The sequence below is a fragment of the Scyliorhinus canicula genome, unplaced genomic scaffold (assembly GCF_902713615.1).
Source record: "Scyliorhinus canicula unplaced genomic scaffold, sScyCan1.1, whole genome shotgun sequence".
Classification (NCBI taxonomy): Eukaryota; Metazoa; Chordata; class Chondrichthyes; order Carcharhiniformes; family Scyliorhinidae; genus Scyliorhinus; species Scyliorhinus canicula.
This window is the reverse complement of record NW_024055453.1, coordinates 85,442-109,214: the sequence shown is the minus strand read 5'-3', so window position 1 is coordinate 109,214 and position 23,773 is coordinate 85,442. Positions and strand designations below refer to the sequence as shown.

Sequence of the window (23,773 nt, the reverse complement as noted above, 5' to 3'; positions counted from 1 at the left end):
ATCCCACCTACACCTGATAACCTGTCGATAACCATGGAGAAACCGTGGAAATGTGGGGTCTGTGGGATGGGATGCAATTACCCATCTGAATTGGAAACTCATCGACGTATTCACACTGGAGAGAGGCCATTTACCTGCTCCGTGTGTGGCAAGGGATTCACTACGTTATCCAACCTCATCACACACCAACTTGTTCATACTGACCAGAGACCATTTAAATGTGCTGACTGTGAGAAGAAGTTTAAAAGCAGAAAGGATTTACTGATACATCAACGCACTCACACTGGGGAGAGGTCATTCACCTGCTCCGTGTGTGGGAAGGGATTCACTCAGTCATCCGAACTCCTGAAACACCAACTTGTTCATAATGATGAGAGACCTTTTAAATGTGCTGACTGTGAGAAGAGTTTTAAAAGCAGAAAGGATTTACTGTTACATCAACCCACTCACACTGGGGAATGGCCGTTCACCTGCTCCGTGTGTGGGATGGGATTTAATGCTTCATCAAACCTCCGGACTCACCATCAGGTTCACTCTGACCAGAGACCGTTTAAATGTGCTGACTGTGAGAAGAGCTTTAAAAGCAGAAATTATTTACTGTTCCACCAACGCCATCACACTGGAGAGAAGCCATTCACCTGCTCCGTGTGTAGGAAGGGATTCACTCAGTCATCCAACCTCCGGACACACCAACATGTTCACACTGATAAGAGACCTTTTAAATGTTCTGACTGTGAGAAGAGCTTTAAAAGTAAAAGGTGTTTAACGATACATCAACGCACTCACACTGGGGAGAGGCCGTTTACCTGCTCCGTGTGTGGGAAGGGATTCACTGAGTCATCCCAGCTTTTGAAACACCAGCGTGTTCACACTGGGCAGAGACCGTACACTTGCCCCGTGTGTGAGAAGAAATTCACTCAGTCATCCGATCTGACTAGACACCAACTTGTTCACACTGATCAGAAACCTTTTAAATGTTCTGACTGTGAAAAAAGATTTACAAGTAAACAGAATCTGCAGAAACACCAGCGAGTTCACACTGAAACAGAATCATAGAATTTACAGTGCAGAAGGAGAGCATTTGGCCCATCGAGTGCACCGGCCCTTGGAAAGAGCAACTTAAGCCCATATCTCCAACCTAACCCATAACCCCACCTCACCTTTTTGGACACTGAGGGCAATTTAGCATGGCCAATCCATCTAACCTGCTCATCTTTGGTCTGTGGAAACCGGAGCACCCGGAGGAAACCCATACAGACACGTGGAGAACATGCAGACTCCACACAGACAGTGACCGAAGCCAGGAATCAAACCTGGGACCCTGGAGCTGTGAAGCAACCGTGCTAACCACTGTGCTACCGTGTCGCCCATGCGTGGGAGCGTGTCGAAGCCAGCTATTTTCTGTAGGTAAAAGATAGCTATTTAGCATTAAGCCCCGAGTCTATTGAATACTATTTTAAAACTCACTCATAACCTCAGGTCATTTCAAAACACACGTTCAGCATTTCAAAACATAGTTTCAACAGAACACAGAAAATGATGAATTAAAATAGCATTCTTAATCAGCTAACAAATACATTTGCAAGATAACGTGACCAAGGACAGGACAGGCTCCGTCACAACAGGGCAGGAACCTAAAGGTGCTATTGTCCGCAGCAAGAATGCAGTTCAAGCAGCTTTCAATAAGGAAGCCGAATCGCATTCCATAAGCTCATACAAGAATGCATTTTAGGGTAATGTTGCCTATTAATGAGTGACAACTAACCCTCAAATCAAACTAATTTGATGTTAATCCAAACCAATTAGAATTACATTGGGGTGTAAATAGATGGCTAAAGTCTGATATGATTTGGCATAACCGTAATGGATTTTCGGCCATCTCTCTCTCTGGAATCAATCTATAATTTGACTTAAGTATTCGCTGTCTCTCTGTTTTTTTCCATATTTCACTTTCTGACTTTGACTTTTGAAGTTATTGCGAGATGTTTGCCTAAACAAGAAAATCATTTCTGTGATTGTTTGAAAGTTGAATTGTCTACAGATTGCCTCCCTGTGAGTCCTATGCTGCCTGGACTTATGAGAGAATAAGACTTTAAATGACTCTCAGTTGTAATCAATAGAGACAAATAAAGCAGATTCTTATTTGTACCTGAGAAATTTTAACTTAAATTTCTACTGAGTATTAGTAATCGCAATGTGCTGCTAAAACCGCAGGGTAGATCTAACAACCTGGCGTAGTTCGGCAAAAGGGGAGGAGCTCTGAAAGGAGATCGGACGAAATCTGAGAAGTTCAGAAACCTTCGGGAATAATCGGAGGAGGCCCACGAGGACAGAAGATCCAAGGACAAACGGCTAGACTGGGGTAATAAAGATCTTTTTCACCCATTGAAAGTCTTAAAGCTGCATCAATCAGTGCTTCAACCCCTGGAAAGGATATTTTCATAGACTGTGTTAAATCAATCAGGTGCCGGTCGTTGAAACTAAAATAAAACGGGACTGGGAAAAAAAATAGTCATGGTAGTGTACACAGATACAGAAAGGGAGTTGACGACCAAACAATTGGGTGTAAGGCTGCGTTTATGGTGGACATGAGTCCCAAAATAGATTCAGGACCTTCAAATGGTGGAGAACTACTCCCACAACGTCCAAGTGAGGTAGTGCTGTACCAGATGTTTCTATTGAAGATATATTGGGAGATTTTGGATCTTTCATTCGTAGACAATTTAGACCATGTGAAATCTCAAGAAAAATTGAAACAAAATATGATATCCCCAGAGGACAGTCGTCCCTCGACAATATCAGGAGGGCATTGGGGAAAATACACACGATTGCATGGTGCAGAACGTGCAAAATGGTCCCTGGCAATTATGGGACAAATATGCAGACAGCAAGAAATAACTATTAAAAATAAAAGTGATCATGAGCTTAAGTCCACTAAAGATCAACTGATTGCAGTTGTTGAGGAATTACGCGATGCAAAATCCAAACTTGAGCATTATCATGAAATTAGAACAGGATTGGAAAACAAATCCTTTAAAGTCCAGCAACTATCTTTTCAAATTGAGGAATTGCAACATAAAGTTCTTGAAATTAAGTCAAAATACCAACAGTTGCCATCAAAAACTGAGCGAATTGAAATTGAAAATTGCAAATTAATCGAAGAAAGATTTGATTTAGAAGGAGAAATGAACAATTTAAAAGGACACTGCAAAATCCTGATAGACAGTCTTGCAGCTCATAATTTAAACCAAAGCACAGCCCAGATTCAACAAGCAGCTGAACAAACAATTCAAATTCAGCAAGCAGCCCCAGTGGCACAATTGGCAATAGCACAGCCGAGATCAAGTGTCAGGACTAAATTAAAATCTAAAATTCATTTGCCAGTTGAATCAGATGAAAATAGTGATACAACACATTTTCCTACAATGCAAAATACTAAATTAATTTGACTAGCCCCTTTAAAACGCAAACGGATTAGAGTTGGAAGCAAGAAAGTAGAAGAGGAAGATGAAACTGTCACTAAAAACGTATTTGACCACCATTGGATTCATGAACCAGCAGACCCTGAAAAAACTGACAATTGGTCCAAAGATCTTCAACACCCTAAAAAGGGTGGTATGACCACATGGGATCAACTTCACAGATTAAAACCCGTTTATCATCTCCACCCATTTGATGGAGTACAAATTCTGACTGTTGTAGTAGGCATTCATGCCAGTGCAACTCTTGGAGTAGAGGTAGAAATTGCCCTCGAAGAGGATTTGCTAAATTTAGAAGCTGGTTGGCTGGCAATCAAAAATTGGCTATTAAAATTTCACCCCTCGAGAATTGATTGGTCTAAGATCACATCTTGCATTCAAAATATAATGAAGATGTTCAGGATTTCGAAGAAAGATTTTTACATACTTGGATAGAACACTCCGGAATGACACTCGGACATGAAACTGACACATGGGACACAAGCACTTTAAGTCCATTTAAAACGGCTTTTCTAGCCGGTGTTAAACCTGAAGTTTCTGCTGCCTTGAATTTGGTTTTACCGGCTTGGGCCACAGCTGGTACATATCGCGACATAGTTGAGCGATGCATTGAGATAGATCGTGATTTGCACAACCAGGCAAACTTAAATACCGCAGCTGCTCAAATACAGCCCATGGTACCTTTTGCTCAAGTTCAGCCGATGTTACCCATTGCTCAATTTCAGCCTATGTTATCTGCTGCTCCAGCAGCGGCTTTTGCAGCGTCTACAGGAATATCAGCAGTAACTACAATTTCGCCACAAGCGTCAGGGTAAACATGTACCCTTGCTCCATTAAAATCAGGTCAGAAAATACCACAATGTCTTTTCTGCGGTAGAGTCGGACACTGGATGGCTACATGCTATCAAACAACGGATGGATTCGCGAGATGATAATGAAGTAGACAATGTTCACTACAATACGTTTCCACCTCGTGGTCAATCACGTAACGCACACAAACAAGATGCACCCAGACTTGCGTACAGGGATTCTAGACCCTCCCAGCTGTTTCCATGTAGGGGGAGCCTTACCCACGTAGGGACATATACGATGACGACAATACTGTGAATGAAATGTTAAACAACTGTCCTCCAGCTCAAAGACGTTCTCTGTATGATAATTCAAAAAACGACGTAACCCCACTCTTGATGATTCTCTCCATTTTTCTCTACATGCACTCGTGGAACAGAAAAATGATGGACTATATATTTTACTAAGAGTGGGAGGTATTCATATCGATTTATTATTTGACACTGGAGCTGAACTTACCTGTGTTACTGAACAGAATGCTGCTTTCTTTCCCCTAACTGCAGAAAAATTGAAGCTTTTGCTGCAGGAGGAGATTCTATTACTCTTCGGAAGACTAAACCACTGCTTTTAGAATTTGGACCACATCAACTGATGACATCAATAGGGTAGGTCCAGTAACACAAACACTTCTAGGTATGGACATCTTATCACAACTAAATTCTTCACTCAATTTCAATAATGGAAAAATCACCTGGTCCATTAGACACATCAAAAAAATGAAATACAAAATCATCCAATTTGGGCAATTGACAAAAATTATTGTGGTCTTTTGAAAATGGAACCAGTCACTTTTATGGGATCTGCTCCATCTTATACCAAACAATACCCTATTAATAGAACTTCAATTCAAGGCTTTCTACCTATAATAAAACAACTTGAAGAAAGGGGTATTTTAGTGTGCATTCACAGTTCATCAAACAGGGCTGTAAAAAAGGCTAATGGCACATGGCGCCTTACTATTGACCACAGAAAAGCAAATCAATTCATTGTCAGAAAAGCTCCTTTAGTGGCAGATCCATCTACAATTTTTAACTCTTTAACTCCTGACCTTCAATGGTTTTCAGTCATGGATATGGCAAATGGCTTCTGGTCAGTACCACTAGCTAAGCAAGTACAACCATTGTTTGCTTTTACAGTTAATCAGCAACAGTACACATGGACTAGACTACCACAAGGTTTTCACAATAGCCCAACTACCTACCACATGGCTCTGCAGAATCATCTCCGGCAACTGCCTGATCTGTCTTCCACCATTATCCAGTATGTAGATGATGTTCTGATAGCCTCCATCAATAAAGATGATCATGAGAAAGATCTACGGGTGGTTTTGGACCACCTCAGTACTAATGGTCACAAAGTTAGCTTTACCAAAGTACAAACTGCCCAGGAAGAAGTTGTTTACTTGGGTCAGATAATTTCCAAAGGCAAAAGGGAACTTACTCAGGACAGAACAGCTGCCATCAAAGCAGCTAAATAACCCTCAACTGTACAGGAAGTCAGATCTTTCTTGGGACTCTGTAATTTTAACATAAATTGGATTGATTCTTATACTCAGTTATGCCAGCCATTGAATGATATTTTAAAAGGAAACAGAAAATCAAAAGATCGAGTTAAATTCAATTCTGAACAAAAACAATCTTTTCTGAATTTGAAAAAGACCCCGTGTTCAGCACCAGCCTGAGGTATTCCAAACAACGGAAAACCTTTTACCATGTTTGTTCATGAAAGAGATGGTTACATGACTGCAGTACTAGCTCAGGAACATGGTGATCAGCTAAGACCGGTTGGATACTATTCCCTTAAACATGTCAATGTGGCACTATCATTTGGCAGTTGTTTACGAGCCATGGAAGCCACATGTCGAGCTGTAATGGCAACATCAGGGCTTGTCCTGAACCAAAAGTTAACCATTAAATGTCCACACTCAATCCATTCTCTACTATCCAGGAACAGTGTCACAAGTTACATCAGCTAGATGGACAGTAGTTTTGGAAGCTCCCAACCTATATTTACGCAAAGCCAGTCCTGTAAACCCATCATCTTTGCTCCTGCTTCCCGAGGAACAAAAGGGAGGGGAGGGAGAAAGGCATGACTGTGTGAAAATAATCAAGGAAATGGAAGAAGTACGCTTAGTAGAAGAAGAGCCACTGCAGAACCTAGATTTAATCCTGTTCACTGATGGTTCCTCTTTTATTGACAAGGGTATCAAAAATGCTGGGTGGGCAGTCACAAGCCCATACGAAGTATTAGCTGAAGGAAGTTTGAACCCAGCTCAGCAGGCCAAATTAAAACCACTAACAGAAGCATGCCATATGGCAAGAGATAGAACTGCTAACATCTATACTGACTCCAGATATGGTTCTGGAGTAGCATATGATTTTTGCCATCTGGGGAGAAAAAGAGGATTTTTCACAACAGCGGGTACACCTATGCGAAATGCAAAGGAAGTACAAGATCTTCTAGAAGCTATGGCCTTACTAAAAGAAGTATCAGTTCTAAAATGTAAAGCCCCTACTCATGAGGACACTATGGAAGCAAGAGGAAATGCTCTTGCGGACCAAGCAGCAAGGGAAGCTGCCTCCCTTTGTGCCTCTCAATGGCATCAGGAATCCAGTCACATTTACAAATTGGGAGTAACCACCTTATTGCAGGATTTATCTGAAATGCAGGATGTTTGTACAGTGGAAGAAAAATGGACATGTTTAGAATCATGTATTCAACCATATGATGATGAAATTTGGAGAGAAGTTCAAACTTGTAAACCCAGAACAAACCATTATCTTATTCTGAGACCGACCACAAAATGCTGCTGGCCCCGATCCAAAAGCCTCTCATGGCAGTTTTAATAGACTGTGAGATTTTTAAACAAGAAAAGCCTGTTCAGTTAAGCGACGAGCCTAATGGCAAACAAAGTGTAATACAACTTAGCCCATTAAGCACCAAACAGCTTGGAGTTGTTTTTGTCACTGGTTTAAAACCAGAACTATCTGCAGCTTTAAACTTGATCCTACCATGACCTCAGTCCGAAACCTAAACTGCTAACAAAGACACGTTAATCGTTGCCTCTCCTCCTCCATTAATGACAAATCCAGCCCTTACACTCACTTAAAAAAATAAATCCAGAAGATTCCTTTCTCGTGTTGAAGACGACTATTTTGCGAAGACGACCATTTAGCGAGTTTCCAATTTCATGATTACACACTGGACTCTTACGATGAAGGCCTGCCTCCTGGCTACAGGGATATGGGATAAGTCACGTATCGCTAAAAAGTTGCCAAGAACTGTCAACTTGAGAAAACTGTCATAATTTTGAATGTTGCTTTATTAATTTTAAGAAATTAAGGGCAGCACGGTGGCCTAGTGGTTAGCACAACTGCCTCACGGCGCTGAGGTCCCAGGTTCGATCCCGGCTCTGGGTCACTGTCTGTGTGGAGTTTACACATTCGCCCCGTGTCTGCGTGGGTTTTGCCCCCACAACCCAAAAATGTGCAGATTACGTGGATTGGCCACACTAAAATTGCCCCTTAATTGGAAAAAATAATTGGGTAATCTAAATTTATAAAAGAAAATTAAGAAATTAACATATCTTGTTAGTTGTGCCTCCTTTAACAGAATCGATGAATTCATCTGCAGAAAACCAAGATTCAGCGCAAGATTGGTTCAGTCATATATTCAATATGTTATTGTATTTGATATTTTAAAATAAATGTTTAAAATTAGCCTGGAAATTAAAACTTCAGACAATGAGGAAGTTGTTTTGTTAAAAACAAAACTGATTAAAAGCAAATCTATATTCCAAAAGAACACATAATTCTAGAACATTTGATAACGGGAATTTGGCAGCAATCCAACTTTTACTCCCAGTCCATTTGAGTGACATATATGAAAAACGTTTAGAGATGCAAATGGCATCATTCCAATTTCTCCACCCACTGTCCGCCCTTTTTGTCTCTGCAGGAAAATTAACCCTTTCAACAAGCTTTTGTGTATAATCCAGAAGATGTCAAAGACTTAGCAATTCACATCCAATACAAAGTTTAAAAAAAACTTGACCAACCCTTTGATTACACTTGTTGGGGTTGACTTTCCAATTGGTTGGGTAGCACAGGAATTAACATCATTTAGGGACTTTTCCTATTTTGCATATTTGGACTTATCATTTACTTACTATTGCTGCTGATCAGATACTTTAGCTAATGCATGCCTACCCATAGTGCCCCACCAATCCACATGGTTCATATTGATTCAAATACACCACTAGCCAATAACATCAAAATGGAAGGTTTTGCTGAAGTATTATTTACTGCATTATTATTCATTTATTAGTGAATTATTATTAATAATTTATTACTAAATCACATTATCAACTTTGATAATTTTACCATTATTACTAAATCATATACTCAACATTTTACTGTATAATCATTTTATTTGTACACGGAAATTATTATTTGACTATATTAACATATTGTACAATTTATTAATACTGAATCAGTCGTATCAAATTTGATTAATTTATTAATTGTTATTCTTGAGAATTATAATGATTATTGCTGAAATGCCTGATACAATGCTTAAAACTGCAATGACAATGAGTTAATCTTTGCGCTTTTACCTATCCTATCGCATTTATCTTATTGTGATAATATCTCACTTATCCTTTCAAACTATCAAAGGGCCGAATTGTAGAAGCCAGCTATTTTCTAGTGCACCTGATCATCTATGATGGGTAAAAGTGAGCATTAATACCCTAGAATTAAATACCATTTTTAAACTCACTCATAGCAAAACACACATTCAGCACAATTCATTTTAAAACATACAGCTTACAAGATAGCATGTCATTGTTCTAACACAACTTTAAATACATAGTTTCTGATAAAGCATGTGCTTTAATGAATAAATTTCTCCAAGGGCAAGGGGAAGCTCCATGACAACGAGGTGGCTAACAGCCAATACAGATAAGAATGTTTTCTATTAAATGAGTGACAACTAACCCTCAAATCAAATTTATTTGATGTTAACCTAAACCAATTAGGATTACATTAGGGTTTAATTAGATGGTTAAAGACAGATATGATACAGTATAACTGTGAAGTTTTGTTCGGCCATTTTTAGCTGGATTACTCTCTCTCTCTCTCTTTCCGGACTCAATCTATTCTTTGACTTAACTATTCGCTGTCTTTCATATTTCACTTGACTTGACTTTTGAAATTATTGCCAGCTGTTTGCCTAAGTAAGAAAATCATTTATGTGATTCTTTGAAAGTTTCAATTGTCTACAAGTTGCCTTTTAAATGACTCTCAATTGTAATCAATAGAAGACAAATTAAACGATTCTTATTTGCACCTGAGAAGTTTTAACTTAAATTTCTACCGAGTTCTAGTAATCGCAAAGTGCTGCTAAAACCGCATGGTAGATCTATCAATGTGAAATGAAATGAAAATCGCTTATTGTCACGAGTAGGCTTCAGTGAAGTTACTGTGAAAAGCCCCTAGTCGCCACATTCCGGCGCCTGTCCGGGGAGGCTGGTACGGGAATGTTCTGTATATTCTGTGTAATTTGCAGACAGGAAATCTGACACCAGGACCTGACTATCATCAGCCTTTGAATGTGGAAGGAGAATGTTTGTTCTGTCTGTGGGAAGGGATCTTAAACATTAGTGTGAATGGAAAAGCACCGAGATGCATACAGACCAAGTGAGAGTGTCCCAGTGAACTGACTGTGGAAAGAGCTTTAACCAGTTACACAGCCTGAAACAAACATTGCACCGTTTACAGTGGGGAGACACCATGCAGGTGATCTGTGTGTAAACAAGAATCAAGGTGATCATCCAAACTGGAGAGACACCTGCAGCATGGATAAACCGTGGAAATGTAGGGACTGTGGGAAGGTATTCAGTTATCCATTCACACTGCAAAGTCATCAACACAATCACACTGGCGAAAGACAGTTCACCTGCTCTGTATGTGGGAAGGGATTCACTAATTCATCTGATTTTCTGACACACCAGCGAGTTCACATAGGGGAGAGACCATTTATCTGCTCTGAGTGTGTTTGGAGTGTGGAGCATGCTCCTCCAGATCGCATATCACACCTGCTGATACACAAGCGACTTCACACTGGGGAAAGACCGTAGACCTGGTCTATTTGTGGGAAAGGTTTCACAAATTCATCTGATCTTCGGACACACAGGCAAGCTCACACTGGAGAGAGGCCATTCACCTGTTCCATCTGTGGTAAAAAAATTCATTCAGTCATCACTCCTCACTACACACTTCATACCAACTTAGGCTTACATTAATATTACAATGAAGTTACTTTGAAAAACCCCGAGCCACCACATTCCAGAGCCTGTTCGGGTGCACAGATGAAGAATTCAGAAATGCAAAATTACCTAACAGCACATCTTTCAGGACTTGTGGGAGAAAACTGGAGCTCCCGGAGGAAATCCACGCAAATACGGGAGCACCTGCAGACTCCACACAGACAGTGCTGCAAGCGGGAATCAAACCTGGGACCCTGACATTGTGAAGCAACAGTGCTAACCACTGGGCTATCCTCCAGTTGCCGGGTAGATGTCAGTGTTCTAGCTGTACTAGAACAGCTTGGCTAGGAGTATGGTACAAGTCTTTAATACTATTGCCAGAATAATAGGCGGAATTCTCCCCCCTCCCCCCACGCAGGGTGGGGGAATCGTGGGGGTGCTATGTGAGTCCCGCCACGCCACCCCGGCATCCGCACATGATTCTCCCAGCCCCCCAAACCGGCGTGGTGCGATTTACGGCTGGCTGCTGGGAGAATCGCAGCTCGCCGTTTGTAATGAGCGAGCGGCGATTCTCCAGCCCGGTTGGGCCGAGCGGCAGGCCCAATATGACGGGTTCCCACTGGCGCTGTCCACACCAGTTTGCTGCCGGCGGGAACAGTGCGGGGAGATGCAGCACCGGGGGTGGGCTCAAAAGGGGTCTGGCCCGCGATCGGTGCCCACCGATCGGCGGGCCGGCCCCTCTGAAGGAGGACCTCCTTTCCTCCCCCACCCCGCAAGATCAATCCGACATTTCTTGCGGGTCACCCGAGGGGAGGACGGCAACCACGCATGCGTGGGTTGGCACTGGCCAACCTGCGCATGCGCGGGTGACGGCTGCATAATTTTTGCGGCGCCGCTTTTACACTGCACCAATGACCGGCCTGTGTAAATGATGCGGCGGCGCTCCGAGCCCCCCAGGGGCTGGGAGAATAGGGGGCGAGAAGCGGCCTCCGATGTCGGAGTGAAACACTCTGGTTTTCACTCCGCCGTTGGGACTTAGTTTCCCGATGGGAGAATCTCGCCCAATGTCTTTGCAGTATTCACTGCCTTCAGCCATTTATTGATATCACGTGATGTGAATCAAATTGGCTGAAGACTGGCATCTGTGATGTTGGGGACCTCTGGAGGAGACCAAGCTGGGTCACCCACTCGACACTTCTGGTTGAAGATTATTGTGAATATTTCAGCCTTGTCCTTTGCACAAATGTGCTGAGCTCCTCCATAAGACCATAAGACCATAAGACATAGGAGTGTAAGTAAGGCCATTCGGCCCATCGAGTCCACTCCGCCATTCAATCATGGCTGATGGGCATTTCAACTCCACCTACCAGCATTCTCCCCGTAGCCCTTAATTCCTCGCGACATCAAGAATTTATCTATCTCTGCCTTGAAGCCATTTAGCGTCCCGGCCTCCACTGCACTCCGCGGCAATGAATTCCACAGGCCCACCACTCTCTGGCTGAAGAAATGTCTCCGCATTTCTGTTCTGAATTTACCCCCTCTAATTCTAAGGCTGTGCCCACGGGTCCTCGTCTCCTCGCCTAACGGAAACAGTTTCTTTGCGTCCACCCTTTCTAAGCCATGTATTATCTTGTAAGTTTCTATTAGATCTCCCCTTAACCTTCTAAACTCCAATGAATACAATCCCAGGATCCCCAGCCGTTCATCATATGTTAGACCCGCCATTCCAGGGATCATCCGTGTGAATCTCCGCTGGACACGCTCCAGTGCCAGTATGTCCTTCCTGAGATGTGGGGCCCAAAACTGGACACAGTACTCCAAATGGGGCCTAACCAGAGCCTTATAAAGGCTCAGTAGCACATCGCTGCTTTTATATTCCAACCCTCTTGAGATAAATGACAACATTGCATTCGCTTTCTTAATCACAGATTCAACCTGCATGTTTACCTTTAGGGAATCCTCGACTAGCACTCCCAGATCCCTTTGTACTTTGGCATTATGAATTTTCTCACCGTTTAGAAAGTAGTCTATGCTTGGATTCTTTTTTCCAAAGTGCAAGACCTCACATTTTCTCACGTTGAATTGCATCAGCCATTTCCTGCACCACTCTCCCAAACTGTCTAGATCCTTCTGCAGCCTCCCCACTTCCTCAGCACTACCTGCCTGACCACCTAACTTCGTATCATCGGCAAACTTCGCTAGAATGCCCCCAGTCCCTTCATCCAGATCATTAATATATATGGTGAACAGCTGCGGCCCCAACACTGAACCCTGTGGGACACCGCTGGTCACCGGCTGCCATTTCGAAAAAGAACCTTTTATCCCAACTCTCTGCCTTCTGTCAGACAGCCAATCCTCAACCCATGCCAGTAGCTCACCTCGAACACCATGGGCCCTCACCTTACTCAGCAGCCTCCTGTGTGGCACCTTATCAAAGGCCTTTTGGAAATCCAGATAGACCACATCCACTGGGTTTCCCTGGTCTAACCTACTTGTCACCTCCTCAAAGAATTCTAACAGGTTCGTCCGGCACGACCTTCCCTTACTAAATCCATGTTGACTTGTTCTAATCCGACCCTGTTCTTCCAAGAATTTAGAAATCTCATCCTTAACGATCGATTCTAGAATTTTACCAACAACCGAGGTTAGGCTAATTGGCCTATAATTTTCCATCTTTTGTCTTGATCCTTTCTTGAACAAGGGGGTTACAACAGCGATCTTCCAATCGTCCGGGACTTTCCCTGACTCCAGTGATTTTTGAAAGATCGCAACCAACGCTTCCGCTATTTCTTCAGCCACCTCCCTCAGAACTCTAGGGTGTAGCCCATCGGGGCCAGGAGATTTGTCAATTTTAAGACCTTTTAGCTTTTTTAGCACCATCTCTTTTGTAATGGCAACCATACTCAACTCAGCCCCCTGACCCTCTATAATTTTTCGGATATTACTCATGTCTTCCACTGTGAAGACAGACGCAAGGTACTTATTAAGTTCTCCAGCCATTTCCTCGTCTCCCATCACTAGCCTTCCGGAATCAGTTTGAATTGGCCCAATGTCTACTTTAGCCTGTCGTTTGTTTCTTATGTATTGAAAGAAACTTTTACTATCATTTCTTATATTACTGGCTAGCCTGCCTTCATATTTGATCCTCTCCTTCCTTATTTGTCTCTTTGTTAACCTCTGTTTGTTTTTATAGCCTTCCCAATCTTCTGATTTCCCAGTGCTTTTGGCCACTTTAAAGGATCTCTCTTTTTCTTTGATACATTTCCTGACCTCCTTTGTCAGCCATGGCTGTCTAATCCCTCCCCGGATAATCTTTCTTTTCTTGGGGATGAACCTCTGTACAGTGTCCTCAATTATGCATACAAACTCCTGCCATTTTTGCTCTGCTGTCTTCCCCACTAGGGTCTGCTTCCAGTCGATTTTCGCCAGTTCCTCTCTCATGCCCTCGTAATTACCTTTATTTAACTGTAACACCATTACATCCGATTTTGCCTTCTCTCTTTCAAACTGCAGACTGAACTCAACCATATTATGATCGCTGCTTCCTAAGTGTTCCCTTACTTTAAGATCTTTTATAAAGTCTGGTTCATTACATAGCACTAGGTCCAGAATAGCCTGCTCCCTTGTGGGCTCCATGACAAGCTGTTTCAAAAAGCCATCTTGTAAGCATTCCATGAATTCCTTTTCTTTGGATCCACTGGCTACGTTATTTACCCAATTCACCTGCAAATTGAAGTCCCCCATGATCACCGTGACCTTGCCTTTCTGACATGCCTTTTCTATTTCCCGGTACATGTTGCGCCCCTGGTCCTGACCACTGTTAGGAGGTCTGTACATAACTCCCATTATGGTTTTTTTGCCTTTGTGGTTCCTCAATTCTACCCACACAGACTCCACATCATCCGACCCTATGTCGTTTAGTGCCATAGATTTAATTTTGTTCTTAACTAACAAGGCAACCCCACCCCCTCGGCCCACCTCCCTGTCTTTTCGATAGGTTGTATATCCTTGGATGTTTAACTGCCAGTCCTGAACCCCCTGCAGCCATGTCTCTGTGATGCCTACCACATCATAATCATTCACGATGATCTGTGCCATTAGTTCGTCTACTTTGTTACAAATGCTACGAGCATTCAGGTAAAGTGCCTTAATGCTAACTTTCTTATCATTACAGATATTGGAAGTCCTGAGATGTCCAAAGTTATCCTTCCTTTTTGTTGAATTCCTAGTCTGCCTCAAGCTTAAATCCACCTGCCTACATGTTATCCTCCTGTGTATCTTGCCATTTAACTCCATGCTCCCTGTCGCTTTCACTTTCTCTTCCCCTCCATCATGGAGGATGGGGATATTGTGAAGCCTCCTCCTCCAGTGAGTTGTTTAATTTCACCACAATTCACGATTGGATATGGCAGGACTGCAGATCTTAGTTCTGATATGTTGGAAAGACCTTCTCCATTCACCTTTTTCCCTGATGAAGGAGTTGCGCTCTGAAAGATGGTGATTCGAAACTAAACTGTTGGACTTTAACCTGGTGTTGTAAGACTTCTTACTGTGCCCACCCCAGTACAATGCCGGCATCTTCACATCCTGTTCACATCCTGGGGCTGTTTAGCACAGGGCTAAATCGCTGGCTTTGAAAGCAGGCCAGCAGCATGGTTCGATTCCCGTACTAGCCTTCCTGAACAGGCGCCAGAATGTGGCGACTCGGGGCTTTTCACAGTAACTTCATTTGTAGCCTACTCGTGACAATAAGCGATTTTCATTTCATTTTTCATTTCATTTCATTTCCTGATATGTCAGATAGATATTGTTCTGACAGTGCCACCTGGTGTAAATAATTTGATTGAATATCCAAAGATTGGATTGGATTTTGTTTATTGTCATGTGTACCAAGGTACAGTGAAAAGTATTTTTCTGCGAGCTGCTCAACAGATGATTAAGTACATGAAAAGAAAAGGAAGTAAAAGAAAATACATAATAGGGCAACACAAGGTACACAATGTAACTACATAAACACCGGCATCGGGTAAAACCTGGTAGGAGTTAATGTGGACATGCCGAATTTCCATAGTTTTGGGAGGAAGTATAGGCGCTGTTGTGATTTCTTGGTGGTAGCGTCTACGTGGGCAGACCAGGACAGATTTTTGGAGATGTGTACCCTAGGAATTTGGAACTGCTAACCATCTCCACCTCGGCCCGTTGATGCTGACAGGGGTGTGTACAGTACTTTGCTTCTTAATGTCAATGACCAGCTCTTTCGTTTTGCTGGCATTGAGGGAGAGATTGTTGCAGCTGCACCACTCCTCTAGACTCTCGATCTCCCTTCTGTACTCATCGTCATTTGAGATCCGGCCCACTATGGTCGTATCATCAGCAAGCACAGGAGTGAAGGGCCAAATTATTTCCATCGATAATGGAATGAACAGTCAATATCAGGGAATAGAGAGAAAAAGAGAGGGGAATAGAGAGAAAAAGAGAGGGAAAGCAATGATTCCGAGACAGAACCCAGTCCAAATAGAATCCGGGGAGCTGAAAACAAGGTTGGAAATGCTTAAAAATCTCTCCTTATTCCCAGAAATGAAATATAAGAGAGTACCGGGACGGAACGGTGGTGCAGTAGTTAGTACTGCTGCCTCATGGTTCCCAGATCCTGGGTTCAATCCCAGCCCCGGGTCACATTCTCCCAGTGTCTGCATGGGTCTTACCCCCACATCCCAAGAATATATGTAGGTTAACTCGATTGGCCACGTTAAGTTGCCCTTTAATTGGAAAAATGTATATAGCGAGCACTTATTCACAAAAATGGGTGTGATTTTTTTTGAAAAGCAATTGATCTGAATTGGGTAACAAATTTATTTTCACTGCAGTGTCAGGGTTCAATGGCGCTGTAATTACCCAGTATTCCCTTTGTATGTGCAAGTGCCCTATTCACTCCACAGGAGCCAACCGCGCAGGCGCAATGCTGGGCTGTATGTGGAGCATGCGCAGTGTCACTTTGCTGGGGCCCTGTGCGTGCGGGAGACGCTTTTCTGAACGGGTGAGAGTCGGTGGGCCGGAGGGAGGAATGGAGCCGGGAGTGGGGGTGGGGAGGGAACCGAGGCTTCATAAACACCCAGTGCAGGTCTCACAACCTCAATAGGAACTTGGAGGCCCCGGATTTGTAACACCCAGGCTTTTCCCCAGGGGCAGGCCCAGGTGGCCGGCCGCCACCTTGGATCAGTGGGGTGAAGCGCATGCGCCGTTATGTGACGCAATAGTGTGGGCGGGGCTTCAGGGTTCCGGTGACCCGGGGTGAGTCTCCTTTGCGACCTTTCTGTTCTCAGAGCTGGATTCAGGTGGACCCAGAGGCGACACTGATTCAGATGGTGATGGACATCCTGGTGCATCCTCAGCCACCGAGAGTAATTATGCAACATGTCGAGGATTTGAAAGCGAGAAACATGCCCCAATTCGATGCATTTTTGTTATGAGGCATCGAGGTGTCGCTCAATTCTCAGCAACATTTGTCACTGAGCCACACAGTGGAATATCAGAGCAGGTGGACAAAAGCTTGTCTGCAAGGTAGGTTTTAAGGAGATTCTGAAAATAGGAAAGTGAAGGAGTGAGCAGGAGAGGTTTAAGGAAGAATTTCCACAGCTTGGCTCTCAGGCAACTGAAAAAACAGGCACCAGTAATAGTGATTAATATTGCAAATGCTAAGTACAGCATTATGGCGCAGTGGGTTAGCCCTGCTGCCTCACAGCGCCGAGGTCCCAGGTTCGATCCCGGCTCTGGGTCACTGTCCGTGTAGAGTTTGCACATTCTCCCCGTTTTTGAATGGGTTTCGCCCCCACAACCCATCTTTGGTGGATTGGCCACGCTAAATTCCCCTTAATGGAAAAAATGAATTGGGTACTCTAAATTTATTTTTTAAAAAGCAAAAAATGTTGAGAATGCTCATGACCATAACATGTAAGATGTAGAGCAAAGTAGGCCATTCGGCCCATCGAGTCTGCCCTGCCATTCCATGAAATGGTGGCTGATCTGATATCCTCAATTCCACTTTCCCGTCTTATCCCCATAATTCCCTTGATTCCCTTCCTGATTAGTAATTGTCTATCTCAGTCTGAGTCCAGAATTAGATGAGAGCAAACATCTCGGTGGCTGGTTGAGATGACAGAGACAGGGAGACACAACCCTGGAGGAAAAGGTGCTTCTTAAAAGCGAAATTTTATAGGTCACTGAGCCACTGGATTAACTCAATATTACAGGGAGGTTGAATATGGGAGGTCATCTGAGGGTGTGTTAGGATAGTTGGGTCTAGAGGAAATAAGAGAATGGATTGGGTAGCACAAGTCGATAGCACTGTGGCTTCACAGCACCAGAGTCCGAAGTTCGATTCCCCGCTGGGTCACTGCCTGTGCGGAGTCTGCACATTCTCCCCGTGTCTACGTGGGTTTCCTCCGGGTGCTCCCGTTTCCCCCTACTGTCCAAAGATGTGCATGTTAGGTGGTTTGGCCATGCTAAATTGCCCTTATTGTCCAAAAAGGTTAGGAGGGGTTATTGGGTTACGGGGATAGGGTAGAAATGAGGGCTTAGGTGGGTCAGTGCAGACTCGATGGGCTGAATGGCCTCCTTCTGCACTCTATGTTCATGTCGGCCAGACCAGGTAAGGACGGCAGATTTTCTTTTCAGTTCATTCTCGGGATGTGGGAGTCGCTGGCTGGGCCAGCATTCACTGCCCATCCCTAATTGCCCTTGAACTGAGGGCATGTCAGAGCATTTTAAGGGTCAACCAGCTGACTGTGGATCTGGAGTGACGTATAGGCCAGACCAGGTAAGGATAGAAGATTTCCTTCACTGAAGGACATGAGTGAACCAGATGGGTCATTGTAACAATCAACAATTGGCTGAGCAAGCCACTCAGTTTAAGGGAAATTAGGGATGGGCAATAAATGTTGGCCCAGCCAGTGACTCCCACAAATCATAAAATAGAACCCTGGAGTCTCCAGTCAGTCAATCCGGGAGAGTTGGCATCCGGTCCAGGCTCGCAGCGCATGCCATCATGTTCATCAGTAGACTTCCAATGAATTAAAATTTTACCTTCTGCCTTGGTGAGATTCATGCATTGGTCTCTAAAATCATTAGAACAGTAAAAAAGATTTTTGGGTCTCTGAAAAAAATAGTTGGCCCCTCGAGCCTGCTCCTTACACACAAACTTGGAGTCGGCCCCTCGAGTTTGCCCCTTACACACAAACTTGGAGTCGGTACCTCGAGCCTGCTCCTTACACTCAAACTAGGAGTCGGCCCCTCGAGCCTGCTCCTTACACACAAACTAGGAGTCGGCCCCTCGAGCCTGCTCTTACATACAAACTAGGAGCCGGCCCCTCGAGCCTGCTCCTTACATACAAACTAGGAGTCGGCCCCTCGAGCCTGCTCCTTACATACAAACTAGGAGTCGGCCCCTCGAGCCTGCTCCTTACATACAAACTAGGAGTTGGCCCCTCGAGTCTGCTCCTTACATACAAACTAGGAGTCGGCCCCTCGAGCCTCCTCCTTACATACAAACTAGGAGTCGGTCCCTCGAGCCTGCTCCTTACACACAAACTAGGAGTCGGCCCCTCGAGCCTGCTCCTTACACACAGACGAGGAGTCGGCCCCTTGAGCCTGCTCCTTACACACAAACTAGGAGTCGGCCCCTCGAGCCTGCTCCTTACACACAAACTAGGAGTCGGTCCCTGGAGCCTGCTCCTTACACACAAACTAGGAGTCGGTCCCTCGAGCCTGCTCCATCAATCAAAAATTTTAACCACAACTCCACATTCCTGCCGACCCCGATAATCTTTCACCCTCTTGCTTATCTAGAGTCTATCCATCACTGCCTTAAAAATATTCAAAGACGGGGCAGCACGGTGGTGCAGTGGTTAGCACTGCTGCCTGACTGCGCCGAGGTTCAAGGTTCGATTAAGGCTCTGGGTCTCTGTCTGTGTGGAGTTTGCACATTCTCCCTGTGGTTGTGTAGGTTTCGCCCCCCACAACCCAAAGATGTACAGAGTAGGCGGGTTGGTCACGCTAAATTGCCCCTTAATTATTAATAAATGAATTGGGCACTTCAAATTTATTTTTAAAAAAATATTTAAGGACTCTGCTTCCACTGCATTTTAAGGACGGAAGTTCCAAAGTCATAGAATCCCGACAGTGCAGAAGGAGCCCATTCGGCCCATCAGGTCTGCACCAACCCTCTGAAAGAGCACCCCACCCAGGCCCACCCCACCCATGCCCACTCCATCTTCATAACCCCACCCAACACCCACGTCCTTGGAGACGAAGTGGCAATTTAGAATGGCCAAATCCACCTAACCTGGCTAATCCATCTAACCTGGCTAATCCATCTAACCTGGCTAATCCATCTAACCTGGCCAATCCACCTAACCTGGCCGATCCACCTAACCCGGCCAATCCATCTAACCTGGCTAATCCATCTAACCTGGCCAATCCACCTAACCTGGCCGATCCACCTAACCTGGCCAATCCACCTAACGTGGTCAATCCACCTAACCCGGCCAATCCACCTAACCCGGCCAATCCACCTAACCTGGCCAATCCACCTAACCCGGCCAATCCACCTAACCCGGCCAATCCACCTAACCTGGCCAATCCACCTACCCTGGCCAATCCACCTACCCTGGCCAATCCACCTAACCTGGCCAATCCACCTAACCCGGCCAATCCACCTACCCTGGCCAATCCACCTAACCTGGCCAATCCACCTAACCCGGCCAATCCACCTAACCTGGCCAATCCACCTAACCTGGCCAATCCACCTAACCTGGCTAATCTATCTAACCTGGCCAATCCACCTAACCTGGCTAATCCACCTAACCTGGCCAATCCACCTAACCCGGCCAATCCACCTAACCCGGCCTATCCACCTAACCTGGCCGATCCACCTAACCCGGCTAATCCACCTAACCTGGCTAATCCACCTAACCTGCACATCTTTGAACTCTGTGAGGAATCCGGAGCACCCGGAGGAAACTCACACAGACACAGGGAGAACGTGCAAACTCCACACAGTCACCCAGGGCCGGAATTGAACCTGGGTCCCTGGTGCTGTGAGGCAGCAGTGCTAACCACGGTGCCACCTCCTGTCTTACAACTCTCAAGAGAAAAAAATACCTTCATCTCCATCTGAAATGGGTGACCCCTTATTTTGCAACAGTGACGCCTTGTTCTAGATTCTCCCACAAGAGGAAACATCCTCTCCACATCCCCCTGTCAAGACCCCTCAGGACCTTATATCGTTCAATCCAGGTTTTACCCAAAACTTTAAATCTGTGTCCCGACTGTACGATCAGTGAATGGAAACAGAGTTTCTCTGTCCACCTGATGGAAATCTGGCATAATCTTGTGTCCCTGAATCAAATTTCCCCTCAGCCTCCTTTGCTGGAACCATTCTGGTAAATCTCCTCTGCACCTTCTCCAAGAACCTTCACTTCCTTCCTGAAGAGTGGTGACCAGAGCTTTATAAAGATTCATAGAATAGAATTGGAGCCATAGAATTCCTACAGTGCAGAAGGAGGCCATTCAGCCCATCAAATCTGCAGTGATTCTCTGCAAGGGCACACTGTCTAGGCCCACACCCCTACCCTGTCCCTGTAACCCCATAGCCCCACCAAACCCGCACATCCCTGGACACTAAGGGGCAATTTATCAAGGTCAATCCACCTAACTTTCCCTTCTTTGGACTGTTAGAGGAAACGTGAGCACCGGGTGGAAACCCACGCAGACATGGGGAGAAAGTGCAAACTCCACACACACAGTCACCAAGGCCGAAATTGAACCCGGGTCCCTGGCACTGTGAGGCAGCAGTGCTAATAGTCGTGCCACCAGAAGCATAGTTTTGGTATCAATATTACTGTTTATGAATAAAAGCAAATTACTGCGGATGCTGGTATCTGAAGCCAAAGAGAAAATGCTGGAACATCTCAGCAGGTCTGGCAGCATCTGTAGGGAGAGAAAAGAGCTAACAAAGGACCATCTGGACTCAACATGAGATCTTTTCTCTCCCTACAGATGCTGCCAGACGTGCTGAGATGTTCCAGCATTATCTCTTCGGTTAATGTTTATGAAGCTCAAGATCGAATTTGCTTTGCCATCTATTCTCTTTAATATGACTTGTAGATATACAAAATCTCTCTTCGCCTCTTTCTCTCTTCTCCCAAAGAAGCCAGTTGGGTTTTTATAACAATCCAGCAGTTTTCATGGTCACTTTTTCCCAGTGCCGGCCCCACAAATGACCAGATTCATTCAGCTCAATTTCACAACCTGCCTTTGTGTTTTTGTGGGTTCTCTCTCACTCCCTATTTTCTGTTTTCAATCAGTTTCACAGGGTGTTCAAAGGGGAGGCTTCAAAGTCCGGAAACTCAAACCAAGCATCACATCAGGATCTGACAGAGCCCTCAATTTATCATATCCTGAATATCAGCGGATTTTGAACATGGAAGGAAAAAGCATCGTTCAAAGTGGGGAGAAACCGTACACGTCATCAGGCCCCATGAGACAGAAATGCAGCCGCACTGAGGAGAAACCGTGGAAATGTGCGGACTGTGGGAAAGGATTCACTTCCCCATCCAAGCTGGAAACTCATCGACGCAGTCACACTGGGGAGAGACCATTCACCTGCTCCACCTGTGGGAAGGGATTCGCTCAGTCATCCGCCCTGCTCGGTCACCAGCGAGTTCACACTGGTGAGAGACCGTTCACCTGCTCCACGTGTGGGAAGGGATTCACTCAGTCATCCAACCTGCTGAGTCACCAGCGAGTTCACACTGGGGAGAGACCGTTCACCTGCTCCACGTGTGGGAAGGGATTCACTGAGTCATCCACATTGCGGAAACACCAGCGAATTCACACTGGGGAGAGACCGTTCACCTGCATCGAGTGTGGGAAGGGATTCACTCGGGCATTCACACTGCTGAAACACCAGCGTGTTCACACTGGGGAGAGACCATTCACCTGCTCCACGTGTGGGAAGGGATTCACTCAGTCATTCAACCTGCTGAGTCACCAGCGAGTTCACACTGGGGAGAGACCGTTCACATGCTCTACGTGTGGGAAGGGATTCACTCAGTCATCCAACCTGCTGAGTCACCAGCGAGTTCACACTGGGGAGAGGCCATTCACCTGCTCCATGTGTGGGAAGGGATTCACTGAGTCATCCACACTGCGGAAACACCAGCGTGTTCACACTGGGGAGAGACCATTCACCTGCACCGAGTGTGGGAAGGGATTCACTCTGTCATCCCACCTGCTGAGACACCAATGGGTTCACACAGGGGAGAGACCGTTCACCTGCTCCACGTGTGGGAAGGGATTCACTTTGTCATCCCACCTGCTGAGACACCAACGGGTTCACACAGGGGAGAGACCGTTTCAATGTCCAGACTGCGGGAAGAGCTATAAAAGTTCTGGGGAATTGATGTGCCATCAACGTGTTCACACTGACGAGAGACCGTTCAGGTGCTCTCAGTGTGGGATTGGGTTCAGACAATCATCTTACCTCACTGTACATCAACGAATTCACACCGGGGAGAGGCCATTCACCTGCTCCAATTGTGGGAAGGGATTCACCACTTCATCCAACCTGCTGAGTCACCAACGAGGCCACAAGTAACCACCGTGATTGGATTTTGCTGTAACTCAGATTCAGGACTGAACCATATTCATTTGGGTCTCTTTCTCCTGATAATAAACTCCAGCCCATTTACAGGGGCTAATATTCTGGCTGAAAGTTAAATAAATTAGAATTATGTTAAATTCGCAGTGTTGAAACTTTTTAATATCTCTGACACAAGTTATTTCCTTTTGAAGTTCTCTCGCTCTCCCCGTCTCTTCCATCCTCACCTCCAACAAGAAGTGTGAGGAGCTTGTGGAGCTTCTTTGTGACTGAGATTGAGTCAATCCGATCAGCTGTCTCTGCTGCTTCCCTCCCTTCCACGAGCCCACCAGACCAAACTGTCTCTAAATTTCATCCTTTTGACTTCTGGTGGCGGCCATGGAGTAGGAGGTCGCGCATTTGGGAGCTCCCGCTCGTGACGGACATTTTGAACCTATTCTCCCGATTTTTTTCGGAATTCTATTAGAAACATCGGTGGAGAGTGAGACAGTGAAGAGAAATCCCCCACCAGTATGTGGA

General features: G+C 45.0%; 1 protein-coding gene across 1 annotated transcript; it reads left to right on the top strand.

Annotated features, from left to right (window-relative positions):
* Nucleotides 1–363: 363 nt before the first annotated feature.
* On the top strand, nt 364–23,233 carry LOC119959530 (zinc finger protein 271-like; the record flags this gene model as incomplete). Its single annotated transcript, XM_038787750.1, has 2 exons — nt 364–974; nt 22,258–23,233. Coding segments are annotated over exons 1-2 (1,464 nt in total), but the record flags the coding sequence as incomplete, so codon positions are not given.
* Between the last annotated feature and the right edge of the window lie 540 nt (nt 23,234–23,773).